We start from the raw sequence: 25,849 nt of genomic DNA, 5'->3' as shown, positions 1-25,849 counted from the left end.
TCCTTTAAAAGTAATTTAATCAAATTTAACAACATCATTTTAGCCATGGTGTATTTAGCATATTGTGTATTTGTATTTATCAGGTCTGACAGCTTCTTAGCTGCCGTTGTCCACATTGGCGCAGTCGATGGAGCGCATCAGCAACTTTAATTTGATTGGTTGGAGGGGTCCAAGGAAGACAACAGGGGAAATCCTCAAAGGTATCTGGGGAATGGACAAATGCACACAATTGGAAATGTCTTCTTTTCTCTTTCTGCAGGTACTGAAAGCGTCTTTTGCTCATAAAATCATTTAATCACCTCTGTCTCCTCACAAACTGAGAAGCTATAATTCTGCAAAACTTCAACCAAGGCCAGCTTTATCGTCACCAGAGCAAATCGCATCCCCAAGCAATTCCTCGGGTCAGTTCCAAACGGGAGATAAGTGTACGGGTTCATGCTCTGCTTGTTCGACTTAGTAAATCTAAAAACACAATCAGACAGTACAACGAAAGCAAAAGTTAACGTTAATGCTTTTTTTTCATGTTTTTTCCACTAAAAAAAAACTGTTTTCAAATCAAAGTTTTTATCTTCTCTTTGTAGAAGTTGTAGGTTCCTTAATGAAGCCGTTAGCTCGACGCTCTTCTCTCTCGTCATCCACGACAAAATAAAAACTCCAATTTACTTCCAAAAAACATAAAGAATGGTACAGCACTGATCCAATATGAGAAAATAAAAAAGGTGAGAGAAAAAACAAAGAGTGACAGAGAGAGAGAAAGGTCAAAAAACTGTGTGGCTCCACTCTGTGTCGCCTGACCAAAATGACTCCGGTAACTGGAGTCATTTTGAATTATCTGTCTATAAATACTGTAAATAGCTCCTTTTTTTATTACAATTAACGTAAATCATATTTCAATGTGTAAACTCAAATAGCTATCCAAATATCAATAAACCCAAACAGGACCCAGGCTCCTACAGAAGTTGTTTTGACAATACACCTTTTAGAAACTGTGTTGTTTGATTGCCTCAATATCAATAATTCTAGAGTCTAAAATTCTTGGCCGACTCAGTATCGGTAATGCACGGCTCATTATAACGATCCACCAAAGCCAAAGATCACATCATTAAGACGTTAAGACATTAAGCACCTACCTCTCAGGTTTGAACTCCTCCGGCTCGGGCCAAAGTTCAGGGTCATGGTGCACAGCATAGATTGGAATCATAACAATCGTGTCCTTTGGGATGGTGATTCCACTGATCTTCACAGTTTCTTTAGTCATTCGCTCCAGACGCACAGCTGGAGGGTAGAGCCTGCAGAAAACGGGCCAGATGTGTATAACTGTGTACATCTTTAGGTATGACTGAACGTAGACGCTAACCCCAAATCAATAATTCCATATGAAAACATTGCTTGCGCCACAATTGGTGAACTTCTTTTGACACGTTCATATTGAGCAACTGCACAAAAGAAGCTCAGATTTGCTAGATGTAAAGTGGAGACACTCTGAAGTAAAGCAGATAAAGTCTGAGCCTCTTTCATTTCGTGGTCTCAGCTCTGAAATCATGAACGGGTCAAGAACTGTTGGATTGTCCTTTGCTTGTTCAGTGCAAAGGATCCTGTTGAGGTAAAGATGGGGGGCTTAAAAGATAGCATGATCTATTTATCATGTGCCAGAAAATCAGACTGATCTCAATACTTTTTTATTTTGTTTTAAAGGGGCACTAGGTAGCATTTTCACCTAAAATTATAGCCTTCAGGAGTTTAACAAAGGTTAAACAAGTCAATAGTAAGCGAATGAAGCCTGTCTCGCTCCCAACAGGGGTCTGTATGCTGAAAATCCCATATGTAACTTCGGCAGGAGCGACCCGCTTCTGAAGTGTCGTGATGCGCGAGAAGAGTCGTTTGTGTTTACGGCACTTAGCTAGGTACTGTATGCTAGCTGTAGTTGTAGCTATGTGTTCGCTTGCGTTGAAGAGCCAACACCAAGCGTTTCATATTCTGCCTTTCACAGACTGAATATGAAATGTTCGATGTTGGCACTTCCCATCTTTGTGAAATTTCTCCAAGCGTGATCTTGTTCATCTACCATAGTGATCTGCGTTTTAGATCGTAAAGAGACAGGTGATGACGGTGCTCAAATTCCTCCTGAGTTCGAGACGTAGCCTAGCTTCAGAAATACACGGACTGACCTGATTAGAGTAAGAATAGCGTTTTGATCCGAACAAGAATTGTTATCTACAAATGAAAATTGATTAATTTGTGATTGTAATCGGAATAGTGTAGAGCTAGTCTGCGTTTATTGCGGCGTGTGTTGGTAGTGCCTGCGCGCATCTGTCTAAGATGTAACTTTTGTAAGTGTCTGCTAATACAAAGGAATTACTCCACGAATACACCATGATGAGGGAAGAATCCCATTCAAGATCAGCAACAGTCCATCCATACATCCATACATCCATTATGTGCCGCTTGTCCGGGGGTCGGGTCGCGGGGGCAGCAGCCTGAGCAGAGAAACCCAGACGAGCTGTCCCCGGCCACTTCCTCCAGCAACAGTATTATAGCATATTATCTTGAGTTCTGTCTTCAGAAAATCTCTGATTATAGTATCTTACGTGGGCAGTCTACACTTGTGAATCAGATGACCTAACTGCACTGACTAAATAACACAATGGCAGCATTCGCCACGATGTTTAGTTAGTGGGTGTGTACAGGTGGGCATTTTTACGACAGTGTAGAATTTCAGTTTGACCAATAGAGATCGCTATACTGCCGCTAAACTACCTTGTATTCCTTTAAATTAGGGTTGTGTGATGTGGTCAGTGTCTTATCTGCAGTGGATAATAGTGCAAACTAAGCTCAAAGCTACTAAAAACGGGGCCGATAGAATGCTGTATTGCAGATTAGTTGTACACCTTGTCACTTCTGCTGGGACAGTTGCAAAGACCACGGTCCATGTTCCTCTCCTGTGTGGCAGCAGGCCACAGACTCTGTTTTAACACAAATGCTCTGTGGTTGAGAAAATGTGATGACAAAGCACATATCTTGACTGTTGCTTGTTTTTAAATTCATTTGAATGATTTTATTTGTTTCTCTTGATATTCTTTGATGTATTTTTATGCTTCTTCCACTCCCTGCTGCAATGCTTTTATTTTATGTAAAGCACTTTGGATTGTTTGTACATGAAATGTGCTACAAATAAATCTGATTTGATTTGATTTGATTTGATTTGATTTGATTTGATTTATCTCTAATGCAGAATAGATGCAGTGTAGAAATCCACAAATCATCATTTGCTCAAACTGCTGTGAAAATGTTTCAGGTCTTCCGTTGTCTTAAAAACAATAAAAACAAAACTTAGCTCTTTCCTTGCTCAACTTTTGAGTAGCTTTCAGCTTAACTCACCAATAAATATTTATTTCTGGGTCTCCAAACTGAGAGTGCCGTCTCTGCCCGAATTCTCTCCCTTAAAGTTGCATTCGTAATATCTTCAAACAACCTTAGAACAGTCATCCTGCGCAACAGTTGCAGTTATTTATAGCACCAAAAATGGAATTAATATGCTTTCACACGTGGAGTCCTGAAATATTTTTGAGAAGTTCTGGAGCGGTTGTTGAGTGTGTGCAGCTGTGGTGCGACTGATCAGATGTGAGCATGTGCTACTGTGGATTCATACATGCAGTCTTACAGCAACACAACCAGAAGCCTCATCGGCTGTTCTCACTCAGTGGGGTCACATGGCCCTGAAAGGATCGGATAATTGGCTAAATTACAATAAGACTGAGTTGAGCAGGGGTAATTACTAGGGCTGGGCGAGTTAACTCGTTATTATTGCGTTAACTTGTTAATTATTTAACACCGATAAATATTTTATCATGCATTAACGCAGGTTTTATTATTGTAAAAGTCTGTTGAATGCATCACATTCACACAGTTACAGCAAACACCACGAAGCATGGAGGAATAAAATAAAGATAAACTAGCAGCTAACATCACCGCTACAGGTGTGAAGCTAACGGAGCTAACCGGCGCTACTTCCTGTTTTACTTGTTTCAACATAAAAGCACGTCTTTCAAAATAAATTTTTTTTAAAACTCCTGCATTTACTGCCAAGTTGAATTGTCTTCTCAGCGTAGTAGTTCCAGTCTAAAATATCACTTAAAGGCAAAACACACAACTGATAGCAGCAAGTCATTCAAGGAAACAGACAGTGGAGCGAGGCTTCTACATAAAAACTACAGAAAGATGCTGATGTTAAAAGTGTGTTTGCACACCAAATGTTATGGCACTTTCATTCATATGGCAGCACATTTAAAATAAAGCTAAATGCTAAAAGCTATACACTACTTTTGGATTCATTTTTGGATTTTGCGTACAAATGCGATTAATCGTGATTAATCAGGGAAATCATGTGATTAATTAGATTAAACATCTTAACCGTTCCCCAGCCCTAATAATTCTCCTTGGATATATGGCGGTGAATGAATGGGATCAGAGGCACAAAGCGTGTCATACCCCGGTATGATAGGTGGCGCTGTACCCATTCCAGCTGTTGCTAATAGAGCCACTTCCTGTTGACCTCTTCACCACCAACAACAACAACAAACTCAGGCATTGGAGAAAGATGGAGAACGCAGAGCCAGATGAAGCTACGTCCCTCTACATTTGGTCTGTGATGAGCTGCTTGTTGCACAAACTCGATGCCCAACGGAGCATTCTCCATCGCGTTGTTTGTTTCTTTCTGACGGCGACAGCAACAGGAATATCGTCTCCTTTGACTTCCGGGTCACGACCCCGGGAAAACATCTGGAGCATGCGCAGAACGCAAAGTCTGATTCACCACGTGCTTCAGCGTCTACAAGCAGGTTTAGAGTGACTTTCAACCCAGTTATCTCGGGGTCTGAATCCCATCCGATCCAGTTCTTAGTCAGATGAAGGTGTCTACATGCACTTAATAACTCAGTCTGATTGTAATTTAGCCAATAATCCGATCCTTTCAGTGCCATGTGACCCCACTGAGTGTGTAGGAAACCACAGCTTTGTCCACGGTGTAATTTCAGCATCATGTGCTGCCTCCTGCTGTGTGTGAACAGCAACCTTACAGGACATTCTCTTGAACATCTCCAGTGTTCACCAGTGAAAACGACCTATGACTACATTAGAAAAACCAACCATAACAAACAAAAACTGTGAGAAAATGTGTTACCTGAGACACTCTTCGACCACAGCATTGAGGTAGTCCATTTGAATCATGGCCTCATATTGGACTGGACCCTGTAAGTTGTTGTAGATCAGTTTGTTTGAAACTATTCTGATTCCAAAATTGGTAGCTATCATAAATTAAATTAAATGACTCCAGAGCCAAAAACTTCAGCCCTACCTTATTTGGAAAAGTTACATCTATCTCCTTTTGCAGGCGTTTCATGACTTCAGGATTTGTTGCCAAACAGTAGGCTAAGAAAGAAAGCGTGGTGGCACTAGTTTCGTAGCCAGCGAATAGAAACATTGCGCACTGGGACAGGACTTCATGATCGGTAAGACCTGTCAGAGTGAATAGGATCCATAAACGGGGAGGAAGATGAACGGAAAGCAACAGACCTCTTGTGTGCGTTAGGGTCTATGCATGAATGATGGACATTTGATTACCTTTGTTCTGCTTTTCTGTACCACCAGTCCGAGAGTTGACTAAACTCTGAAGCAAATCCACAAAATTCTGAAAACAGGTACAATGCAGTTCCGTGAGTACATCATGCAAATTCAGCACATACGAACCAACAGTAACTCAATCATCATGGTCAAACAAATGACACCTCAGCAAATCCAGCCTAAGAGCCGCACCTTTCCATCAATCAAACCGTGAGCAAATTCATCTTTGAACTCTTAAAGGCACGGTTGGTAAATCCTGTTCAGAAACACTTTCTGTAATACTGGGTGAAATGGTCCGTCTATCCTGAGAGTAATCTATACATGATCCATCCATCCATCCATCCATCCATCCATCCATCCATCCATCATCTTCCGCTTCTCTGGGGGTTGGGTCGCAGGGGCAGCAACTTGAGCAGAGAAACCCAGGCGTCCCTGTCCCCGGCCACTTCCTCCAGCTCTTCCGGGGGGACCCCGAGGTGTTCCCAGGCCAGCCGAGAGACATAAGCCCCTTTCACACTGAGGAATAACCCGCGTTTAATTCGCAAATTTAGCGTGTCCGCTGTTCCTTTCACACTGACGACCCGGGCTGGGGTGTCAACTCGACTCGCCTTTCGACCCGCGTCGGACCCTAGTCTTTTTGCCGAGCCGAGTTTGGTGTGAACGCAATTGGCGCGGGTCGGACATGGGCGTGGCGTGACGTGAGGAGTTTAAAAGACAGAATGGACAGCTGATTCAGAACAGCAGCGACAGGTGAGGACAAGTTTTACTCTGTTTTACTTCAAGTTCGAGACATTTTTGAAGATGGCCAACTGGGAAGACAAGGAGGTCCGCGAGCTCCTCAGCCTCGGAGCAGAGGACGTTATTTACCGCCACATTTCGGGGACTATAGTGCTCTTGTATTCTCCGCATATTTTCTTCGGCGGCATCCCACGTTGTAACCATCCACACCCCGTAAAGTAACATCTCCATGAACTGCATATACAATTGCAAAAACGAGTCCTCAAGGTGTATTTAACCCTACCTCCGACGCATGGCTTGTGCCTACGTCATTGTACACGCCCAGCATTTTATGTGTTTCGTGTGACGCTCTGCCACTAGGCAACGCCCCCTGAACTCGGCTTCAGGCGACACGGGTCACCCTGACACGCCAAGCGTTCACATTGCTCGACGCGGGTCGAAGGTGCAATTTGGACCCGCTAAGGTAGCGGGTCGCAGTGTGAAAGGGGCTATAGTCTCTCCAACGTGTCCTGGGTCTTCCCCGGGGCCTCCTCCCAGTGGGACGGGCCCGGAACACCTCACCAGGGAGGCGTCCAGGTGGCATCCTAACCAGATGCCCGAGCCACCTCATCTGACTCTTATTCGTTCGGCTCTAAATCACACACGCATCATCCGATTTGCACCAAACTAGATAAGAATGACCTTTGTTCACATCTAAAGAGCCCAATAGGATTATATTGGAGTGTGACTCCAGTGCGCCCCCTATATCATTTAAACAGCTATATCTCCTTGAGACATCATCCGATCTGCACCATATTTTTGGTGCATCATTACGGAGCAACGCTTGACACGTTGGCGTGGTACATTTCTGCCGTTGCTGCCCCGCCCCCACAAAACAGGAAGTGACGGTAACTCCTGTCTGGAAGGTGAGAAATCGGTCCAACATTGAACACGTGCCACTGGTGTCGTACTGTCGTGCACTGAAGGCGATTTGGGAGATTCGTCGCACGCTCCACCTGGTGGACGGGTGCGGGAGACGCGTGACGGCGTTGATGACCACATATCGGGCCGGCGGTGCCGGCGCTCAGGCGGTCGCAAGGCCGGAGCTGCGCTTGGCTGCGAGGGCCGATATCATTTGTTTTGCTTCGGGGGGATTTGTTATTTTCATGAAATATGTACAGGTGAATGAGACATCAGATGCGCGTTCAAGTTTGTGGGGGCGTGGCTTTTCGATGGAGCCCTGATGGGACGGGGAGGGGGGGGTGGAGCTTAACGGAGGTGCCACTTAGCTCTCCAGGATTACCAACCATGGCTTTAATGTCAAAGTGCATGGTTGTGTGTTTTTTCCAAACCTCTCTTGAGCTATCGCTGCGTTCCGCTCTGATCTTCTCCACCATCAATTTGAAGTAATCAGATGAGGACTTGGAGAAAAAAGAAAAACCCAGCCGGTCCAAAAGAGGAGTAAAGAAGGGAAAGAATCCTAAGAGGCGCAGGAAGGTAAACAATTATAATCCTGGTTACAAAACGCAGCTGTCCATAAAAGCGGAAATATGATATTAGAAATGAAACAACAGTACCGAGAAACACGACAAGTGGCAAAGAGAATCTGAATAGCTTTGAGGCATGGGTGATGATGGGACCGGCGGGGTTGCTGATTGTGTCCAGGTCCACACTGAATGCACAGCTGCCCAGTACATCCATACTGTAAGGTCCAAAGACGCTACAACACACACAGAAATCAGTTAGCCACAGGCTAAACCTTCCTTTATGTATGTCTCGACAGCATCTTGAGAAATATTGAATAAGGTATTTGAGGAATACATTTGTGTTTGTAAGCCCAATTTCTTGACCCGAAAGAAGATATTGTATTACGATGTACTCTAAAACTCTAAAATTAGAAATGAACATTGTGTTTTTAATAGTGTTTAATTATAAGTTTGAAGATATAAAATTTGTGTATGGACAGATACCCTATATTTCTTATTGGTTCAGTCTGCTCAGTTAACTTTATTTTTACCTTTATTGTTAAATATACAAATCTGTTTTTATTTAGTTTACTGATGTTTATTATTATTACTATTATTATTATTTAACCTACTCTTCATACTGTAGATTTGTATATAGCTAATGTTTATTTCTCTGATGTTTATTCTATACTGTAGATTTGTTTATAGCTGATGTTTACTCTCTATTTTTTATCCTATTCTATTTGCTTGTTTTTCCTCTAATTGTTTACATATCTTTTATACTGCACGCTGCTGCAACACAATAATTTCCCAAATTGGGATGAATGAAGTATTTATTTATCTATCTATTTTATCTATCTCACAATCACTGCCTGCTGCCGCCTGCCGACACCCGCGCCTGTTACGGTGTTTGCTCCTCGGAAGCAGGGGACTGCTCGCTCTGCACTTCGGTCTGCACAGCAGGCAGTGATACGAAGGGAGAGAAAATAGGGCCAAGCGATTGTGAGGTCTGACTTTTTCCTGGAGAACCATTTTGTGATGCAAATGTATTACTCTGTTGAACGCATATCTAGTTTTGAGAAGCAAAACGCTTTATTTTTTAAACCCCAGCCAACTAGCCGGACTACCTTCATCAACACCAAAACGAGGCTGGAACTCTGCTCACAGGACGCAGCAGGGGGCAAGAAGATGTTCATAAATGATGTTGCTGATATGGGATGTTACACAGCTTCATGTCAGAAGAGGCGAACTGTCCCTTTAACCTATCCAATTTAAATACGGTAATAACTCAAAAGATAACTTTACCAGGAGTATTAACTTGTAGTAAAACAAAAGTGCAAAAATTCTCAAAACTTCAGGCGTTAACTGTTTAGCTTAGAACAAAAAAAAAAAACGCAGAACAGCTGGCACGGCTCTGTCCACACAGGACAAAACCAGCTCCAATAAAGACATATTTGGTGTCTGTGTGACTATTGGTGTTCTCAAGTTTGGTTCATGTAGCATTTTATAAGTAAGTTGGTGTTGCTCACTCTTTGATGGTAATAACGTCCCCGTTATGCACCTTGGACCGCAGGCTGTCTGTCAGTTTGTGGGAATGATATTTCATGATGCCGAACATCTAAAAACAGAGAAAGAAGGTGCATAAACCGGTGAAGATGAAGGTACACTTACACTGGTCTTTTAGGCCTGCTGCTCATACTCCTACCTCTTTGATATGGCCAGAGGCGAAGAAACGAGTGACATGATTACGAATTCTTCTCCACTGATCATCCTCAGCAATAGACACAGAGTCGTAGAGCTCTCCACTCAGAAGAACGTTCTAGGGCAGAGAAGAGTCATGTTCATGACGGTGAAACGATGGACGAGAAGATCAACCCCTCTCTGCTGGAGTAGAAGTCTTCTAATTAAAGAGTCCAGCGCTAAAAGCTTAGTTATTGGGGATGTTTTGCGTAGTTAGGGTTCCCAGCCACAGACGAGGTGTGTGCACCAGCTTACAGCTTTTTCCAAACAAACAGTGATGGGATCACATGTCTGTTGACTCTCTACTAGGGCTGGGCACCGATTAGAATGTTTAATCTAATTAATCTCATGATTTCCCTGATTAATCACGATTAATCGCATTTGTACGCAGAATCCAAAAATGAATCCAAAAGTAGTGTATAGCCTTTAGCATTTAGTTTTATTTTAAATGTGCTGCCATATGAATGAAAGTGCCATAACATTTGTTGTGCAAACACACTTTTAACATCAGCATCTTTCTGTAGTTTTTATGTAGAAGCCTCGCTCCACTGTCTGTTTCCTTGAATGACTTGCTGCTATCAGTTGTGTGTTTTGCCTTTAAGTGATATTATAGACTGGAACTACTACGCTGAGAAGACAATTCAACTCGGCTGTAAATGCAGGAGATTTTTTTAAATTTCTTTTGAAATACGTGCTTTTATGTTGAAACAAGTAAAACAGGAAGTAGCGCCGGTTAGCTCCGTGAGCTTCACACAGAGACCGAGGAGCACCTGTAGCAGTGATGTTACCTGCTAGTTTATTTTTATTTTATTTTGAAATACGTGCTTTTATGTTGAAACAAGTAAAAAAGGAAGTAGCACGGGGAATGACTCTGCCGTTGGTTGAGAAGCAGCTAAAGTGGCCAGTATTACTTTGATTATTTATTGGTACCAGCGACAATGCTAAGAATGCTATTTCTTTAATGATTACAACAACTAATGTCGTCTTTTACTTTGTTTACTCAAACATTTAGTTCTACGGTGTTGATGTGGTGTTAATAAACATCTGTGAGAAGAACCGGAGTCTCGAAACAAATCAATGGGCGGCATATTGGCAGTGTTTACAGATGACTTTGGTTCTGTCGACTCCGCCGTCTGGAAGAACTTTAAAATGAAAATGGCCGAGTAAAAGTTCCGTACCCTTCTCCATGTTTGGTGGATCCGCCGATTACTTTCTTTTCCTGTTCCGCAGCAGAATAGCAACAGACTTTTACAAAATAAAAGCCTGTGAGCAACAGACTTTTACAAAATAAAAGCCTGTGAGCAACAGACTTTTACAAAATAAAAGCCTGTGAGCAACAGACTTTTACAAAATAAAAGCCCGTGAGCAACAGACTTTTACAATAATAAAATTAATAAAAAAAATTTAAAACAGCGTTAATGCGCGATAAAATATTTTCGGTGTTAAATAATTAACGAGTTAACGCGATAATAACGCGTTAACTCGCCCAGCCCTACTCTCTACACACCAGACTGTTGGCACACCTGGCGCGTTACTTTATTTTACTGCGTCTCTCCAGTATTTCGGTGGACCATTTGGTAAGAAGTTTGATCATTTGGTCAAACTTATTTTTCTCCTCCATTAACGGGCCTTTATAGGGGTAGCATTAAGCCGCCATGACGGGCGACACATTATCAAGTTTGGAGACGATTCCGCCTGCTGGGTTCTCTGCAAAGGTGGAGTTGATTTAATATATTTCTACTTTTTCTGTCATCTGCTGGCTTGGGGCACCTTCTGTTAAGCAGAATATGTCACGAACACGGGGTTTTACGCCATGTTTTTAGTTCTTGGTTTTGTGTTTTATCATGTTTTAGTTTCTCATGCCTTGGTGTTTAGTCTTTAGTTTTCCTGCTCATGTTTAGTTTCAGTTTTGCCATTGTTTTTCCCTCACTCCCCATGTTCAGGTCATTAGTTTCCCCACAGTATTTAGGTTCCCTGTTTTCTCACAGTCGGGGTGAGATCGTTGCACATTCACCTTTCACGCCACGCCAAGTTAACTCAAGTCTTTTGTTTTTCCAAGTCATATTCTTTGTCTTGTCTTACTCATGTTTTCTTTTCGTAGTTCTCGTCTTGTCATCCGGCTCAGCCGCGTTTTGCTTTGACCTTGTTTTTGATTAATAAATCAAGTCTTGTTTTTTGAAGTCCCCATTAGAATAGACACCTGCAGGGTTTTGTCCAGGTGTGCAGAAATTTGTTGAAACTTCCTTGACCTGAACGACCTCTATGATGTAAGATCTTTAAAGCAATCGTATGTAACTTCTCAAAAAGCCCATTATGGAGCTCCCCCTACAGGCTTGGAGGTAATGTACGGTTAAGACACTGTCGTAAATCTCTTTCTCTTCCTTGCTTCATCAGTCAACGTCTTCTTCTGTTTCTTCGGTGCCTCTGCCATGATGATCGTACTGACAATGTTGCGCTAGCTTAGCCTTATACCTGGGAGCGTGAGAGGGGTCTATTTGTTTTTGCGGTAGGTGTGCCAGAAAGCAAGTCGAAGTACTTCCGCTCAGCTCCCGGGCCGGTCCAGCAAAGTTACATAGCGCAGTTATTCCAACTCAGACCCCCGAAGGGCATAGGAGACAGGCCAATCGTAATATTAAAACTCATTCTAGCCGCACAATTTTTTTCAAGCTGTTATTTTAAGGTAGAAATGTTACATAGTATTGCTTTAAAAATAGCCCCGGTATCTCGGCTGTATTGCCAACATCGGGGGCATAAATATTTATTTCCACAAACCAGGTTCAAAGGGCAGCTTATTCTAGCGGTTTTCAGCCTCTTGATTGACAATATGTGAGCACTACCTGTGTTTGAGTTATTGTTTTATGTTTTTGTTGGGGGTAATATTAACTCCATGATAATTATACCTTGAGCATTAAGATGTGCTCAGGTTTAGGGTGCAGATTAGATTAAATAAGTGCTATAAAATGCATTGCGTCAGTTGACCCCACAAAGATATCAAGGCAAACAACTACTTTTTTTTTTCTTACTAACCCAATAAATGCTCCATACTGCATATTTAGCTGGTTGTTTTCTGATCCCACACCCAGCATCACCGCATGGGGGCAGTATTACCCTGCTTTATGGTAAAAGGAGGGTCCCACAGGACCTTTCAGCCTTTTGTTCCGTTCAGTGTTTATCTTGTGTGCTCTCACCCTCCGGTTTGTAAAGTATGTGAAGCACTCTTTCACCAGGATGGTTTTCACCATGTCAGGATCCATCACAGCCAGCACTGGTCTTCTGAACTCATACATGCTGAACATGTACACAAAAGACATATATTTGCAATAATCGCTCCTACTTGTGCTCGTAGAAGTGACCAATTTAAAGGCTCAGAGGTCGAAACCTGCCAAACATATTGGAAATACACAGAAGAATAATTGATGCTTTAGTGCTTTTGTACTGGCATTGAATAAAGTTTTTGTTTTGTTTTGTTTTTTAACTCACCCCCACACTCTTCCATATTTTTTTGCATTTTCGATGTCATCTAAGAAGATAATCTGATAACAAAGAATACATTTTTTTTAATCTTTTTCCACTTTGTGTGACAATTTATTGTGAAATGACAGAAACTATCAAAATGAATCCTTTAAATTTTAAAAAGCAGAGGTCATTAGGATATACCTACAGGGTTAGATCTGTGAAGTGTCCCCCAGTACATCTCTGGCTTGGGACCAGGGATCCCCAACTTCTCAAATACTCCATAGGGCTGTTTACCATACCTGCACAGAACAGAACAAGCATCACGGAGAGTCCCCAAAATGAAATGCTTAAATTATAAATCAAACGCTGTTTAACTTTAATTAGAAAAACGCCCCTTACGAAACAAATATGCAGATGAAGGAGAGCAGCAGAATCCATGTTTCTAAGCAGAAAAATGGAAGAAACTCCATGGCTTTTCTTGGCTTGGCCAACAAGAAGCCTGTTTTGCTGTGAGCTCGGGCTGGAGGAGCAGGGTGTGTGTTCTCCGTCGGCTGCATTACGTAACGCTCCAACCTCTGCCCTCCTTTTCTGACCTGCAGGGAAACAATAAAAGTAGTTTCTGCCACCCACGCCAGCGCATGACTGGATGTGTCTGTGCACAAAGATTAAGAAGAGAGTTGTTTTTTCCTTTTGTATTCGACTTCTTCTGTTCCTGACAGGAAAAACCGTCTCTGAGAGAGTAAAAAAAGCAAAGATTTTCTTTTGTTTCTTTACATAAGCAAGATAACCATTTAGCCCATAAAGTTGCATTATCAGAGAACACATATTTGTTGTAATTATACGAAGATAAATGTTGGTGACTCTCTCTTTCTGTCAATTATTCACTCTAACACTGCCGGCTGCCATTGGTTCAACTCTTGCACACTTAGGCAGGAAGTGCCGTGCAGATGGAGATTAAAAGCCTCAGGTTGTGCCACAGCGTCTCACAAAGGACTGCACGGCCACTGAGAGAGGAGTGAAAGCTAACAGAGATGGGCTACTTCTTCTACTTCTCTGCTGAGACATGGACCCTGCTGGTGGCTTTCATCACACTGCTCCTTGTGTAAGTCTGTGAAAATGTTCGCTCATCTATTTGTACTCTATTCATCGGGATATTTGTGTGTGGATTTGCTTGTGTGCATGATACTAGCCTGCTTTGTTCAACAGGTATGCCTACTGGCCTTATGGGACATTTAAGCGCTTGGGTATCCCTGGTCCCAAACCAGTTCCCTTTTTTGGCACATTGCTTTCTTATCGAAAGGTTGGTATTATATTATATTACTTTTCAGGGCAGATCGTCAAGAAATATTGGACGAAAAGCTATAAAATGTGACAGATAGCCTGTGGTGTGTGTTTTTGTTTTTCCTGCATTTAAAAAAATGTGAAAATGAAGATTTGGAAGTTTTGATTCTGCTCTTCATGCTTTAAATAAGCAAAACTGATTTGCTCCTACATTTCTGTTTACCAAAGCTGTAACAAACAGAAGTCATTTCAGCCACAGGCATGAGGGAAATCTTCAGACACGGAAGTGTGTGTGGGGGGGGGGGATTTTACCTGAAAAACATGGCTAAATAAATCTGAGAGTTATGTTGATTTAACTGTTAAAATGGCTCTCAGAACGATATATGTTAGAATGCTTATTGTTGGACAGGGATGTTAAATAGGAATGGAATTCTGTTTCAGAAATTCTTTAGAATTTGACATTATTGTTATTTAAATATATGTAAATGTATTGTTTTCATACTGATACTACAAATGTCTCTGCCATGTTATATGTTAGTAGACTATCATTTTTTTATTCATTTTTCATGTTTACATTGTCATTTTTTCCGAAGGGATTCTCTAATTTTGATGAGGAGTGCTTTAAGAAATACGGAAAAACATGGGGGTAAGTTTGTATTTATCATATTTACATGCTTTTTCAGTTTGCATGTAAAGGCATGAAATCTTCACACACCTATCCTTTTGTAAACTTTATTTGTTCCCCTCTCTCGTCACATTCAGCATTTACGATGGCCGCCAGCCTATCCTGTGCATCACAGAGCCTGCTATGATAAAAGCTGTGCTGATTAAGGAGTGTTACACTCACTTCACCAACCGCAGAGTACGCAGGCGTTACATAACTCACTCAGATCGCTGGTTTTAAATGTCGCTGTTGTCCTCATCAGCATTTGTTTTCTAACATGACAGAATTTCCACCTGAACGGGGCACTGTATGATGCCGTGTCTATCGCAGAAGACGATCAGTGGAGGAGGATCCGCAGCATCCTGTCTCCTTCCTTCACCTCAGGGAGACTGAAAGAGGTGTGCCACCTCCTCTGGCTTTTACTCATTCAGTAGAGCTTTTTTGTTTAACCAGCCTTATTCAGGCTGAATCCTAATTCAGTGTACAGAAGTAGCAGTCAAATCAAATAGTTTTGGTTGAGATCACTTGAGCTTAATCAGTTGTTGAATATCAATCACTGTAGCTGCATCCATTTTTTGTAATTTTCCTTATGTGCACTGCAAGTCTTTTTCCTGTCTGTGCCTCAGATGTTCGTTATAATGAAGAGCCATTCTGCCAAACTGGTCGTCAGCATGAAAAAGCAGGCAGACAAGGATGAGCCATTAGAGCTGAAGGAGTAAGAGCACTTTGAAACCATTGCATGAATTGAATTCTTGTCAGGTCTAACAGTAAAGGATCTTTTGGATGTGTGCTCTTTTAGGTTCTTTGGGCCGTACAGTATGGATGTTGTAACCAGCACGGCCTTCAGTGTGGACATCGACTCACTCAACAACGCCTCAGACCCTTTTGTTACTAACATCAAGAAGATGCTTAAGTTTAACTTTTTCAGCCCCGTCTTCCTCGCTGTTGGTAAAATACACTTTTATTTTTATTTTTTTTAACCCCTTGTCAAGCATTATGGCAGCAGAATTGTAATCTGAATACCGTTTATGCCAAACACATTTGCTATGCCAAGGGAAGCTTTATGAATGTAAAGCTCCCCTTGATGCCCATCAACTCCTTATTTATTAATTTATTTTTGTTACAATACTTAACATGATGTGATAATAGTGCCGAACCGGACCGGGGGATAGAGAGAGAGGGAGAGCGAAGAAGAGAAAAAAAGGAACAGAAACATGAAGAGACAAACATAGAAAACAATGAAAAATCAGAAAACCAGCTGCTACACCTGTAGAAACAAAACAATCAAGACAACAAGACAACAAGACAATCCACACAAAAAAATACACTTTTAAAGAGACATTATGTAATTTCTTCCCCCATCTAGTGGTGCAATTTTATTTTGCAAAGTCGAATGAATTTGCTCTCTAGCGCCTCACGTTTTCAAATGTGCGTTGCATCTTGTTGAACTACGGCAGGCGGTATGTGTCAAGATTCAAGAAGCTATAGCTTCAGACTAAAGGTCCACACAAACAAAAAGACATCAAGAAACACAGTACGAAGGATTACATAACACACATACAATAACACTATAAATACAGATGACAGATAACATGTCAGACAACATAAGTTGACATAGCCTTTGGTGTGCAAACAATGCAATTAGTCATATTCCGGGAGTTACCGGAAGTGACGTCGACGCAGCGTTAGCGTTAGCAGCAGTAGCGTTAGCAGCAGTGTGTAGTTGCTATCTGGAAAGTGTTCTTTTAAATAAACTCCCGGTAAACTTACAAACTTTCTAATGCCTCGTTTTGTGAGTTAAGAGCCTATTGCTGCGTGTATACCAAGAGGTAGCGGAGGTCGCTGGAGAAGCTTCGCTTGAGAACTTGCTTTGGTAGCTTTGGTAGCTTTGGTAGCTTTGGTAGCTTTGGTAGCTTTGGTAGCTCGTGACGTCACATTTAGAATGTTCAATTTTTAAAGGCCCCGCGGCTGTGCAGCACCCCCGCGGAAAAGAACATGAGGAAAGAGAGGGCAGGGACACGAATAAACGTGTTGTTATTTACAATTTGTTATACAAGATATACATCACGTTACAAATGATGTAAAACTACATTAGGTACACCTGAGAAGAGCAGGAATAGCAGAGGCAGCTGTGAAAAGAAACTAAATTCGAAATAAAATCCGAAATAAATCCGAAATAAAACTTAATTGCAGTGAGAAAGGTATGCGTGGGGTTACTACACTATTGTATTGAAGCACTCGACACGGCAATTGCAACAGTCTCAGGATTAAACGACTATTGTTTGGATAGGAACCAAAGTTTACACGTCTGTTTCCGCGAACCCCGCGGATTGTCGGACCCCTACAATCTGTGGATTGTCATTGGTTTTCGCCGAACCGCGTCATAGCTCATTACCATAAAGTTAGCTTGAGTTTAATCGCTTGAATCCGCTCTGGTAGCCCAGTTAGCTCACCCTCCATAGAGAAATAATGATTTCCGGCGCTCAGGTAGCGTAGGTCGCTCTCTGTGTACACAAGGCATATGTGTACTACGGCAGAAGTTTGGTAACAATCAATGCATTATTAGTGGGATAATTTACGAGATAAAATCTATTTACCATTAGCGCCGGTAATAAGCCATTCGGCGGACGTGAGGTCAAAATGACGTCATTTCCGCTTGCAGCTGGCGTTGGGGAAAACGCGATTCGAAGTGCTTTATGTCCCTCTCGGCACTTTGTCGTTTTTCATAGAGCGGAAGGACATGGCAGCCTCCAAAGAGCTTGCCCGCTCTATGTAGATACAGACAAGTTATTCTTCACTCAGGAGGATAAGTGAGATTTTTGACAGAGATAATTTTACACCAATGAGGACTAATTTATGAATGAATATGTTGATTTGAGCTAATAAATGACTTAATTTATTACATAGTGTCCCTTTAACTGGAACAGTAAAAACCGGATACTCCTGCTAACAGTCACGGCTTCGTGAGTAAAGCATAAACTGACCTTCGAAAGGCAGAAAGATGTAAAAAAAAGAAGCATTATAGAAAATTCTGGGCACTTTGAAAGACTGAGCTCTCGGAGAACTAAACCAGGTTTGTTCACAGAATCTCACAGAACAGACCATGTAGGATGCTACCTCTTTAGAAGCTGCAAAATAAAATAAAGATCTCTTTAAAGATTTGATTGTGCACTAGTGTCTTTAAATCAGTAGCGGCAGTGAGACAGGAGAGATGTAGCATGATAGGTCAGGATCTGAACCTGTGAACATGGAGAACCTGCTCAACCAGTTGAGCCGCATGAAGCCCGAGCACAACATTTAATTCTTTGTGGAGATCAGGTCATCCTTTACTAATTCAGCTTTTCACAGTAATGTTTTTATGTTATTGTACATTATGGCAAGGCAATTTTATTTGTAGAGCACAATTCAAAGTGCTTTACAGCTACAAAAAACCTCAAGAAGGCAATAAAATCATTCCAAAGAAACAAAAAATAATCATTCATTCATTTAAAAGTGAAGAGTGCAGATAAAACCCTTTCAGGTGTCATATGCACAGCTAAATAGAACTGTTTTCAGCCTGGATTTAAACATTGTCAGAGTTAACTTTGTCCTTTATCGGGCAGATCATAAAAATGCATTTGCTAAACTTAGTGTAAATGTTTACGATCAATAGATTTGCTATCTTTCATGTGTCAATGATACACATTTGTGTTCCTGTCTGTTAAATCTCAGCCTTCTTCCCCTTCCTGGCTCCCATATTTGAAAAGATGGAGTTTTCCTTTTTCCCTAAATCGGTGACGGACTTCTTCTACGCCTCTCTGCAGACGATCAAGACTAATCGTGAGACCAGCAAGCAAAAGGTACAGCTGTCTGTGAGTCTTTGTACGGCGACGTGTTATATCTTTGCATCAACCATCCCATCTGCTCTTATTTTACTTTCAGAATCGAGTGGACTTCCTCCAGCTGATGATTGACTCCCAGAAAAACATGGATCCCAGTGGGGACCAGCAGGATAAAGGTGGCTCCCCAGGCTTGAGTGATCATGAGATCCTCTCCCAAGCAATGATTTTCATTTTTGCTGGCTATGAGACAAGCAGCAGCTCTCTCACTTTCTTGTCTTACAATCTGGCTTTGAACCCGGAGGTCATGAGAAAGCTGCAGGAAGAGATCGACGCCACTTTCCCCAACAAGGTACGTTTGATTTACTCTATATTCTGTACTGTTCTTTAGTTCTGCCTTATTTAATGTACTGTGTGGAAGTATGGGGCAATAATCACAAAAGTTCATTGAATTCTATAGTTGTTCTTCAAAAAAGAGCAATTCGTGTTATTCATAAGGTAAGATATGTGGACCATACTCATTCACAGTCAAAGATCTTAAAATTTGTTGATATGGTAAAATATCAAACAATGCAATTTATGTATAAGGCAAAAAATAATAAACTACCTGGTAACATTCAACAATTGTTTAGTCTGGAAGATGTACATTATAATTTAAGAAGGACATTTAATTTCAAAAGAACCAGGAATAGAACGACAATGAGAGGTTTCAGTTTATCAATATGTGGAGTAAGGATGTGGAATGCTCTGAAGGTGGAGTTAAACAAATGTCAAAGTATGTATCAATTCAAGAAAATGTATAAACAGACCGTTTAGACAGAGATACATGAGTGAAAGCATGCTGTGATTTTTTTTTCTTGTTTTTCTCTCTATCTCTCTTTCTTTTTGTATTTTTTGGATATGCATGTATAACATGTATGGTATAGTTTTCATTTTACATGGAGGTGCGTACAAGTAATATGTATTATATTTTGAATGTGTAGGGGTGGGATTCAATAAGCTATGCTTCTTCCCACTCCTTTTCAGGTGTGTTAAGTGGGATTTTGCTTATATGATTTTGTTTTGTTGACTTGGAGGCTGTTGATCTCCCTTGAACATCTGAAATAAAATACAATCAAATCAATTGAGACAATGACAACATTTGAGCTGGTAAAGGGGGTCTGAAAAAAATTAAAACTGTCTTTAAGATATTTTCCATCCAGCTTAAACGTTTAACCACACTGAATGAGATCTGCATTCATACCTGAATGTCAAACTATCCCTTTAATACAGAGATCCTCATTGCGCAGCTCGCACTCGCATAGTAGCTTATAACAATATGGTAACAATAACAATACATTTTTTTCAAATAACATACAGCCAATACTGCACAGTATTAAGTATTTTTTCTCAAGTTTGCGTTTTTGTAGTATTAAGTATTTTTATTAAGTATTAATTAAGGCTTAATGGTGTTTCCTAAAGGGGGGCACACTGTTAAACCTGGCAACGCAGCCCGCTTAAACCACCAGAGCACGCTAGCTCCTTTAGCCAGCGCGATGATATAGGCACAATGGATCAGTTTTTAATTAAAAAAGGGCAAAAACCAGCACAAAAACTGTGAAAACACTAAGATTACAACAACAAACTACAAATACAACATGAAGAAAGTCGAGGATATGCACACCAGCTTCCACTCATCCCAGTATTAAGGTAAATATGGTCTGAATTGAAAATGTATTGGCTGTGTTGTTTCTTTTTTTGTGGGATGTTTTATATGTAGAAATGCATATTTGCAAAAGGGGACTTTAGTATGTTGTGGTAAAAGTGGCTCTTCCCTTGATTTTGCTGCCAACGTGGCTCTTGTGAAAAAAATAGTGAGTATCACTGGTTTAATAGAAATGATGGATTAATGGGATTCAACCTTAAATCCTACTGTTAGTACAAGGTGCAAATAAAAAATGAATGCGGAGTCAAAGCAGTTTGTGAATAAACGGATGGGTTTGGTGTGTATCATAATATCTATGGTGTTCATTGTAAAATGATTCCACCTCTGTTGCATATGAATCCAATGCAGTAGGTGTTGGAATACACTGGAAAAAAATCAAAGTCTTACCAAGTATATTTGTCTAATTTCTAGTCCAAATATCTCATTACACTTGATATAAGACACAACTGCCTAACAAGTACCATTTCAGCCAGATATAGGGACTTGTTTGAAGACAATACATCTGGAATATCTTGTTAAATGAAAAAGTCTTGAAAACAAATTGTTTTGAGTCACATATCATATGAAAAAAGCTTTTTTTTTTTACATTTGAAGAGGTTTTTAAGCTAATTTCAAGATCACTTTTATCTCAAAAGTCCTAAATATCACATCTTATTTCAAGAAATCTGGACAAGCCGATTTTCACTAGTTCCATTGGCAGATTTTTTTGCTTTTTTCAAGCAAAAACGGATTTTATTTGTTGTTTTTCTTACTTATTTTTGGAGGGGCTTTTTCCCAGTGTACTGGTGACAGCGTTATATTCAACAGGCCCGTTTGTGTTTCTGCAGGCTTCTGTTCAGTACCAGAAGCTAATGGAGATGCAGTATCTGGACTGCGTCATCAACGAGTCCCTCAGATTGTACCCCATAGCTCCACGTCTGGAGCGTAACGCCAAGTCAACTGTGGAGATGAATAACATCGTGATTCCGAAAGATATGGTCGTCCTTGTCCCCATGTGGGTTCTGCACAGGGACCCTGACCTGTGGCCCGAACCGGAGAAGTTCAAACCTGAGAGGTATAGAAGGATGAGAACACTAAATAAGAAAAGAAACCTGAGCCGCGTTGGTCGTTGGTTGTTATTAATGCGCCTACATGCGTGTCTAAACCCAGATTCAGCAAGGAAAACAAGGAGACGATCGACCCGTACACATACATGCCTTTTGGGGCAGGACCGAGGAACTGCATTGGGATGCGATTTGCTCTGGTGATGATGAAACTTGCAGTGGTGGAGATCCTCCAGGATTACAGCTTCTCTGTGTGTAAGGAGACTGAGGTAAGACCACAGATTTGCATCTTCACGCTGCCTGTTAATCAGCCGCGGCTATTCAGAGACAACACGGGAAGCCGGACAGCCTCTCCCATTCTCTGGCCAAATTGATACATCTTCAATGTTAAATTGACGATAAAACAGTTATTCACAAAACACAAGATATGCCCAATACTGCATTTACTTTCATAACTACAACATGTTGTCCTGTAGCTTAATGAAGTGATTTGTTCTGAAATCGCCGCCGTTCACTGAGGAAATCATGTTATGAAGCCGCCACTAACAGCCAGGCTTCCGAGCCGGGGGCTGCCCGGCTTCAGGAGGGGGCGGGAGAGTTTTTTCTACAATTCTAGGTCATCACTGGCTAAATCGCCAAAAACTCATCACTTCCGAGGCTGCTCGGCGTCTCTGTGGGTAGATTAGACGTGGGCGTGTCAATATGAGGGGCTGTGTCGGGATGATTGGAGTTAGTGTTTGTCCATCATGAGAGATGTTGTGGCAGCCGAATATTTAAGCGGGGAGAAGCACGCTGGGACTTCAGTCCCAAAGCGGATACGAAACAGACTGGTTGTCTGTGAAAGTGCTGTCGGAGTTTCACTCATTTCCCATCGTTTCCATTTCCATTAAAGGTGCACTGTGTAATACTTTTAGTTGTTTCTTTCCAGAATTCATGCTGCCCATTCACAAATGTTACCATTTTTAAGAATACTTACCACCACCATCAAACTCTAAGTATTCATTATGACAGGGAAAAATGCTCCACAGATTCTGATCCAGCCATTTACAGGCCTTAGATTCCATCATACTTGATTTTGGCCTTGCTGTGTGAATTTTCAAAGTCTATACCTTCTTTCTGTGTATTTGCTGGGCATACTTGTCATACTAGACACAGCTATGTTATAACTAATTCTTTTTAACTTTGCTATCTTCTGCTTTGGGATGGCACAAGCCTCTACAACCCTGAACGCATAATATGGGCTTCCCCATATTCCCAGCCGCCACTGCTGTTAATGTTTATGGTGTTCTAAGAATCGTATCTAAACATTTAATTCATGGCTAACTGAATACGGATATTGAGTGTTATGTAACATTGAGTTACGTAACATCGGGATATTTTCAGCAGTCAGGTGAAAGAGCAAAATCAACCACCTGACGCAGCACTTTGGACAGAATTGCAGCTTATCTCACGCGTGTGATGTTATGAAATCGCTTTCTAAGAAAAAAGACAGTCAAAAGGCCATATATTATCTGCATCGGGTTTCTATTTCCACTGTTGCTTGTGGTTGTTTAAAGATTCTCAGTTGCTTTTGCAGTGTTGACTGAGCTTTTTTCTGTCATTTCCTCTCAGATCCCTTTTGAGATGGAGGACCAGGGTCTGCTGATGCCAAAACGACCCATCAAGCTGAAGCTGGTGCCTCGCTCTGAATCTTCTAGCTAGATAAAAAAAAAGAGACTAAATTAGTTTGTTTAAATATCATGAATAATTAATCACCATGCCTGCTATTCAGTAGAGCATTACAGTTGTGTGTACTTCTGTGTCTCTTCTTTTCTCTTCTGAGTTAAACATGAAAAATGTCTGAAAACTGGATTAGAAATAAAGAATTTCTCAGTTTTCTTACTGCAACCTGTCATTCATTTAAAGGGTGATGACCCTCATTCCTCATTCCATCTCCTCTCCATATCCTTCTTTTAGCTGCATATGATCAAAATGTGCATTTACATGAGCAGCCCCCCCCCATCCTGAGCCTGCATGGGCCAGTGAACAACTGGGAAGAAGAAAAACAGGACAAAAAACAACTGAACCAGACTCAGAAAGGGCTGAGAGGACAGGAAAGAGGCACAAATAAGCACAAAAACACTGATCCTGAAAGAAAAAAAGAGAGTTACAGACAAAAAAGTAGCATACACACACACATATATACAGATGTGCGACTTTATTTTGCTATCGTTATAGATATATTCGTACCGTGTCCTCATGCTAGTCCCTTTTATCTGCCAGTGGTCCCATGACGATCAAGAGAAGAAATGGTCTGACCCTTATTTTCATCCTAAATGCCTCCTCTTCAACTCATCTTGATTTGGGGTCTTAGTCCAGGCATTATTTGGGCTTTCCAGCAGCACAGCATCCATACCGGCACAGAGAAATCTGTTTTCACAGAAAAACAGCTCAGTGAAAAAAAGACAGTATGTCCAGAGCTGCACATCGAGAGCAAAAAAGTAGGGCTGGGCAACGGTTAAGATGTTTAATCTAATTAATCACATGATTTCCCTGATTAATCACGATTAATCGCATTTGTACGCAGAATCCAAAAATGAATCCAAAAGTAGCGTATAGCTTTTAGCATTTAGTTTTATTTTAAATGTGCTGCCATATGAATGAAAGTGCCATAACATTTGTTGTGCAAACACACTTTTAACATCAGCATCTTTCTGTAGTTTTTATGTAGAAGCCTCGCTCCACTGTCTGTTTCCTTGAATGACTTGCTGCTATCAGTTGTGTGTTTTGCCTTTAAGTGATATTTTAGACTGGAACTACTACGCTGAGAAGACAATTCAACTTGGCAGTGTTTACAGATGACTTTGGTTCTGTCGACTCCGCCGTCTGGAAGAACTTTAAAATGAAAATGGCCGAGTAAAAGTTCCGTACCCTTCTCCATGTTTGCTGGATCCGCCGATTACTTTCTTTTCCTGTTCCACAGCAGACAGCAGCAGACTTTTACAAAATAAAAGCCTGTGAGCAACAGACTTTTACAAAATAAAAGCCTGTGAGCAACAGACTTTTACAAAAATAAAAGCCTGTGAGAAACAGACTTTTATAAAATAAAAAAATAAGAAAATAATGATAATAATACATATTTTTTTAAACTGCGTTAATGCGCGATAAAATATTTATCTGCGTTAAATAATTAGCGAGTTAACGCGATAATAACGAGTTAACTCGCCCAGCCCTACAAAAAAAGTAAAGAAAGTTTCGAGTGGAAATGTGCAGAAGAAGGAATGAATGGATGGATTTAGCAGGAGCTAAAATATAAGATAAGCCAAATATGATGATAAATATGATCTCTCCTATTAGTTCTCATAAGAACTCTCACATTCTTAGATCAGTTGGAGGCTTTTCAAAGAATTTTTGGGACAGAATAATAAATAAATACAGTAGTTCAGTCTTGAAGTGAAAAGTGCACGGACCAGTTTTTGTCAACGTCACTCTGAAACAGGAGGTTCCTGATTTTTTTGGAATGTTATAAATGTCAAAGAAGACGGTCTCGGAAACGTATTATATGCTGCAGTCACAGTCACAGATGTACTGGCAAAGTAATGACATCTAGAGTAAGTATTTAACCGGACAGTTTCTCTCTGAAGCGCTCAGGTCCAAAAACAACAACTTCAGTTTTGTATGAATTTAGAAGCAGAAAATGTTGAGTCATCCAGCTCATTGTGTCTTTAAGACATGCTTATAGCGTAACCAACTGATTGGTTTCATAGATAAGTACAGCTGAGTATCATTAGCATTGCTAGGGAAATTTATGCCATGCCGTCTACTAAGATTACCTTATGGAAGTATAGATAAAGTAAAAAGAATCGGCCCAAGCACAGAACCCTGCGGAACTCCACAACTTACTCTGGTGTGCGAGGAAGATTCTTCGTTTACATGAACAAACTGGACTCTATCACAGAAATATGACTTAAACCAAACTAATGCAGTTCCTTTAACCCAAATAAAATAGTGATGTGTTTGTAATAAAATAAAATGTGATCCAACATATCAAGCAGCATGGAACATGGAGAAGCAGCATTTAGCTGTTATGCTGCTAACAAGTGGAACAAACTGCCAGTGGAGATTAAACTTTCACCAAATGGAGACATTTTTAAATCCAGGTTAAAGACATTTCTGTTCTCATGTGTCTATGCATGAAATCTGCACGATATCTTTGAACCTATCTGGACTAAATTAATTAAAATGATTTTATTTGTTTCTCTTTATATTCTTTTATGTATTTTAATGCTTCCCTGCTGCAATGCTTTTATTTCATGTAAAGCACTTTGAATTGTTTGTACATGAAATGTGCTACAAATAAA

The 25,849-nt window shown here is 40.8% G+C and overlaps 2 protein-coding genes across 2 annotated transcripts; one reads left to right on the top strand and one right to left on the bottom strand.

The window, feature by feature from the left end:
* On the bottom strand, positions 1 to 13,503 carry LOC142378216 (cytochrome P450 3A30-like). The gene is made up of 14 exons (XM_075462485.1): positions 13,398 to 13,503; positions 13,204 to 13,297; positions 13,023 to 13,075; positions 12,731 to 12,830; positions 9,508 to 9,621; positions 9,332 to 9,420; positions 7,914 to 8,056; positions 7,689 to 7,816; positions 5,620 to 5,686; positions 5,354 to 5,514; positions 5,180 to 5,247; positions 1,131 to 1,289; positions 300 to 462; positions 1 to 204 (listed from the first exon to the last, which is right to left on the bottom strand). The coding sequence occupies exons 1-14, from the start codon at positions 13,466 to 13,468 to the stop codon at positions 97 to 99; spliced, it is 1,518 nt and encodes a 505-aa protein (XP_075318600.1). The 5' UTR covers positions 13,469 to 13,503; the 3' UTR covers positions 1 to 96.
* Positions 13,504 to 13,639: 136 nt separating this feature from the next.
* On the top strand, positions 13,640 to 23,386 carry LOC142378215 (cytochrome P450 3A56-like). Its single transcript, XM_075462483.1, has 13 exons — positions 13,640 to 13,737; positions 13,928 to 14,100; positions 14,205 to 14,298; positions 14,873 to 14,925; positions 15,042 to 15,141; positions 15,228 to 15,341; positions 15,570 to 15,658; positions 15,743 to 15,891; positions 18,655 to 18,782; positions 18,865 to 19,113; positions 21,294 to 21,520; positions 21,616 to 21,778; positions 23,121 to 23,386. Exons 2-13 carry the CDS (start codon positions 14,030 to 14,032, stop codon positions 23,208 to 23,210), a joined length of 1,527 nt encoding a protein of 508 aa, XP_075318598.1. The 5' UTR covers positions 13,640 to 13,737; positions 13,928 to 14,029; the 3' UTR covers positions 23,211 to 23,386.
* Positions 23,387 to 25,849: the final 2,463 nt, after the last annotated feature.

The sequence above is a fragment of the Odontesthes bonariensis genome, chromosome 4, assembly GCF_027942865.1.
Source record: "Odontesthes bonariensis isolate fOdoBon6 chromosome 4, fOdoBon6.hap1, whole genome shotgun sequence".
NCBI lineage: Eukaryota > Metazoa > Chordata > Actinopteri > Atheriniformes > Atherinopsidae > Odontesthes > Odontesthes bonariensis.
Note: the sequence above shows the minus strand (reverse complement) of the source record. Positions and strands in the feature narration are given on the sequence as shown.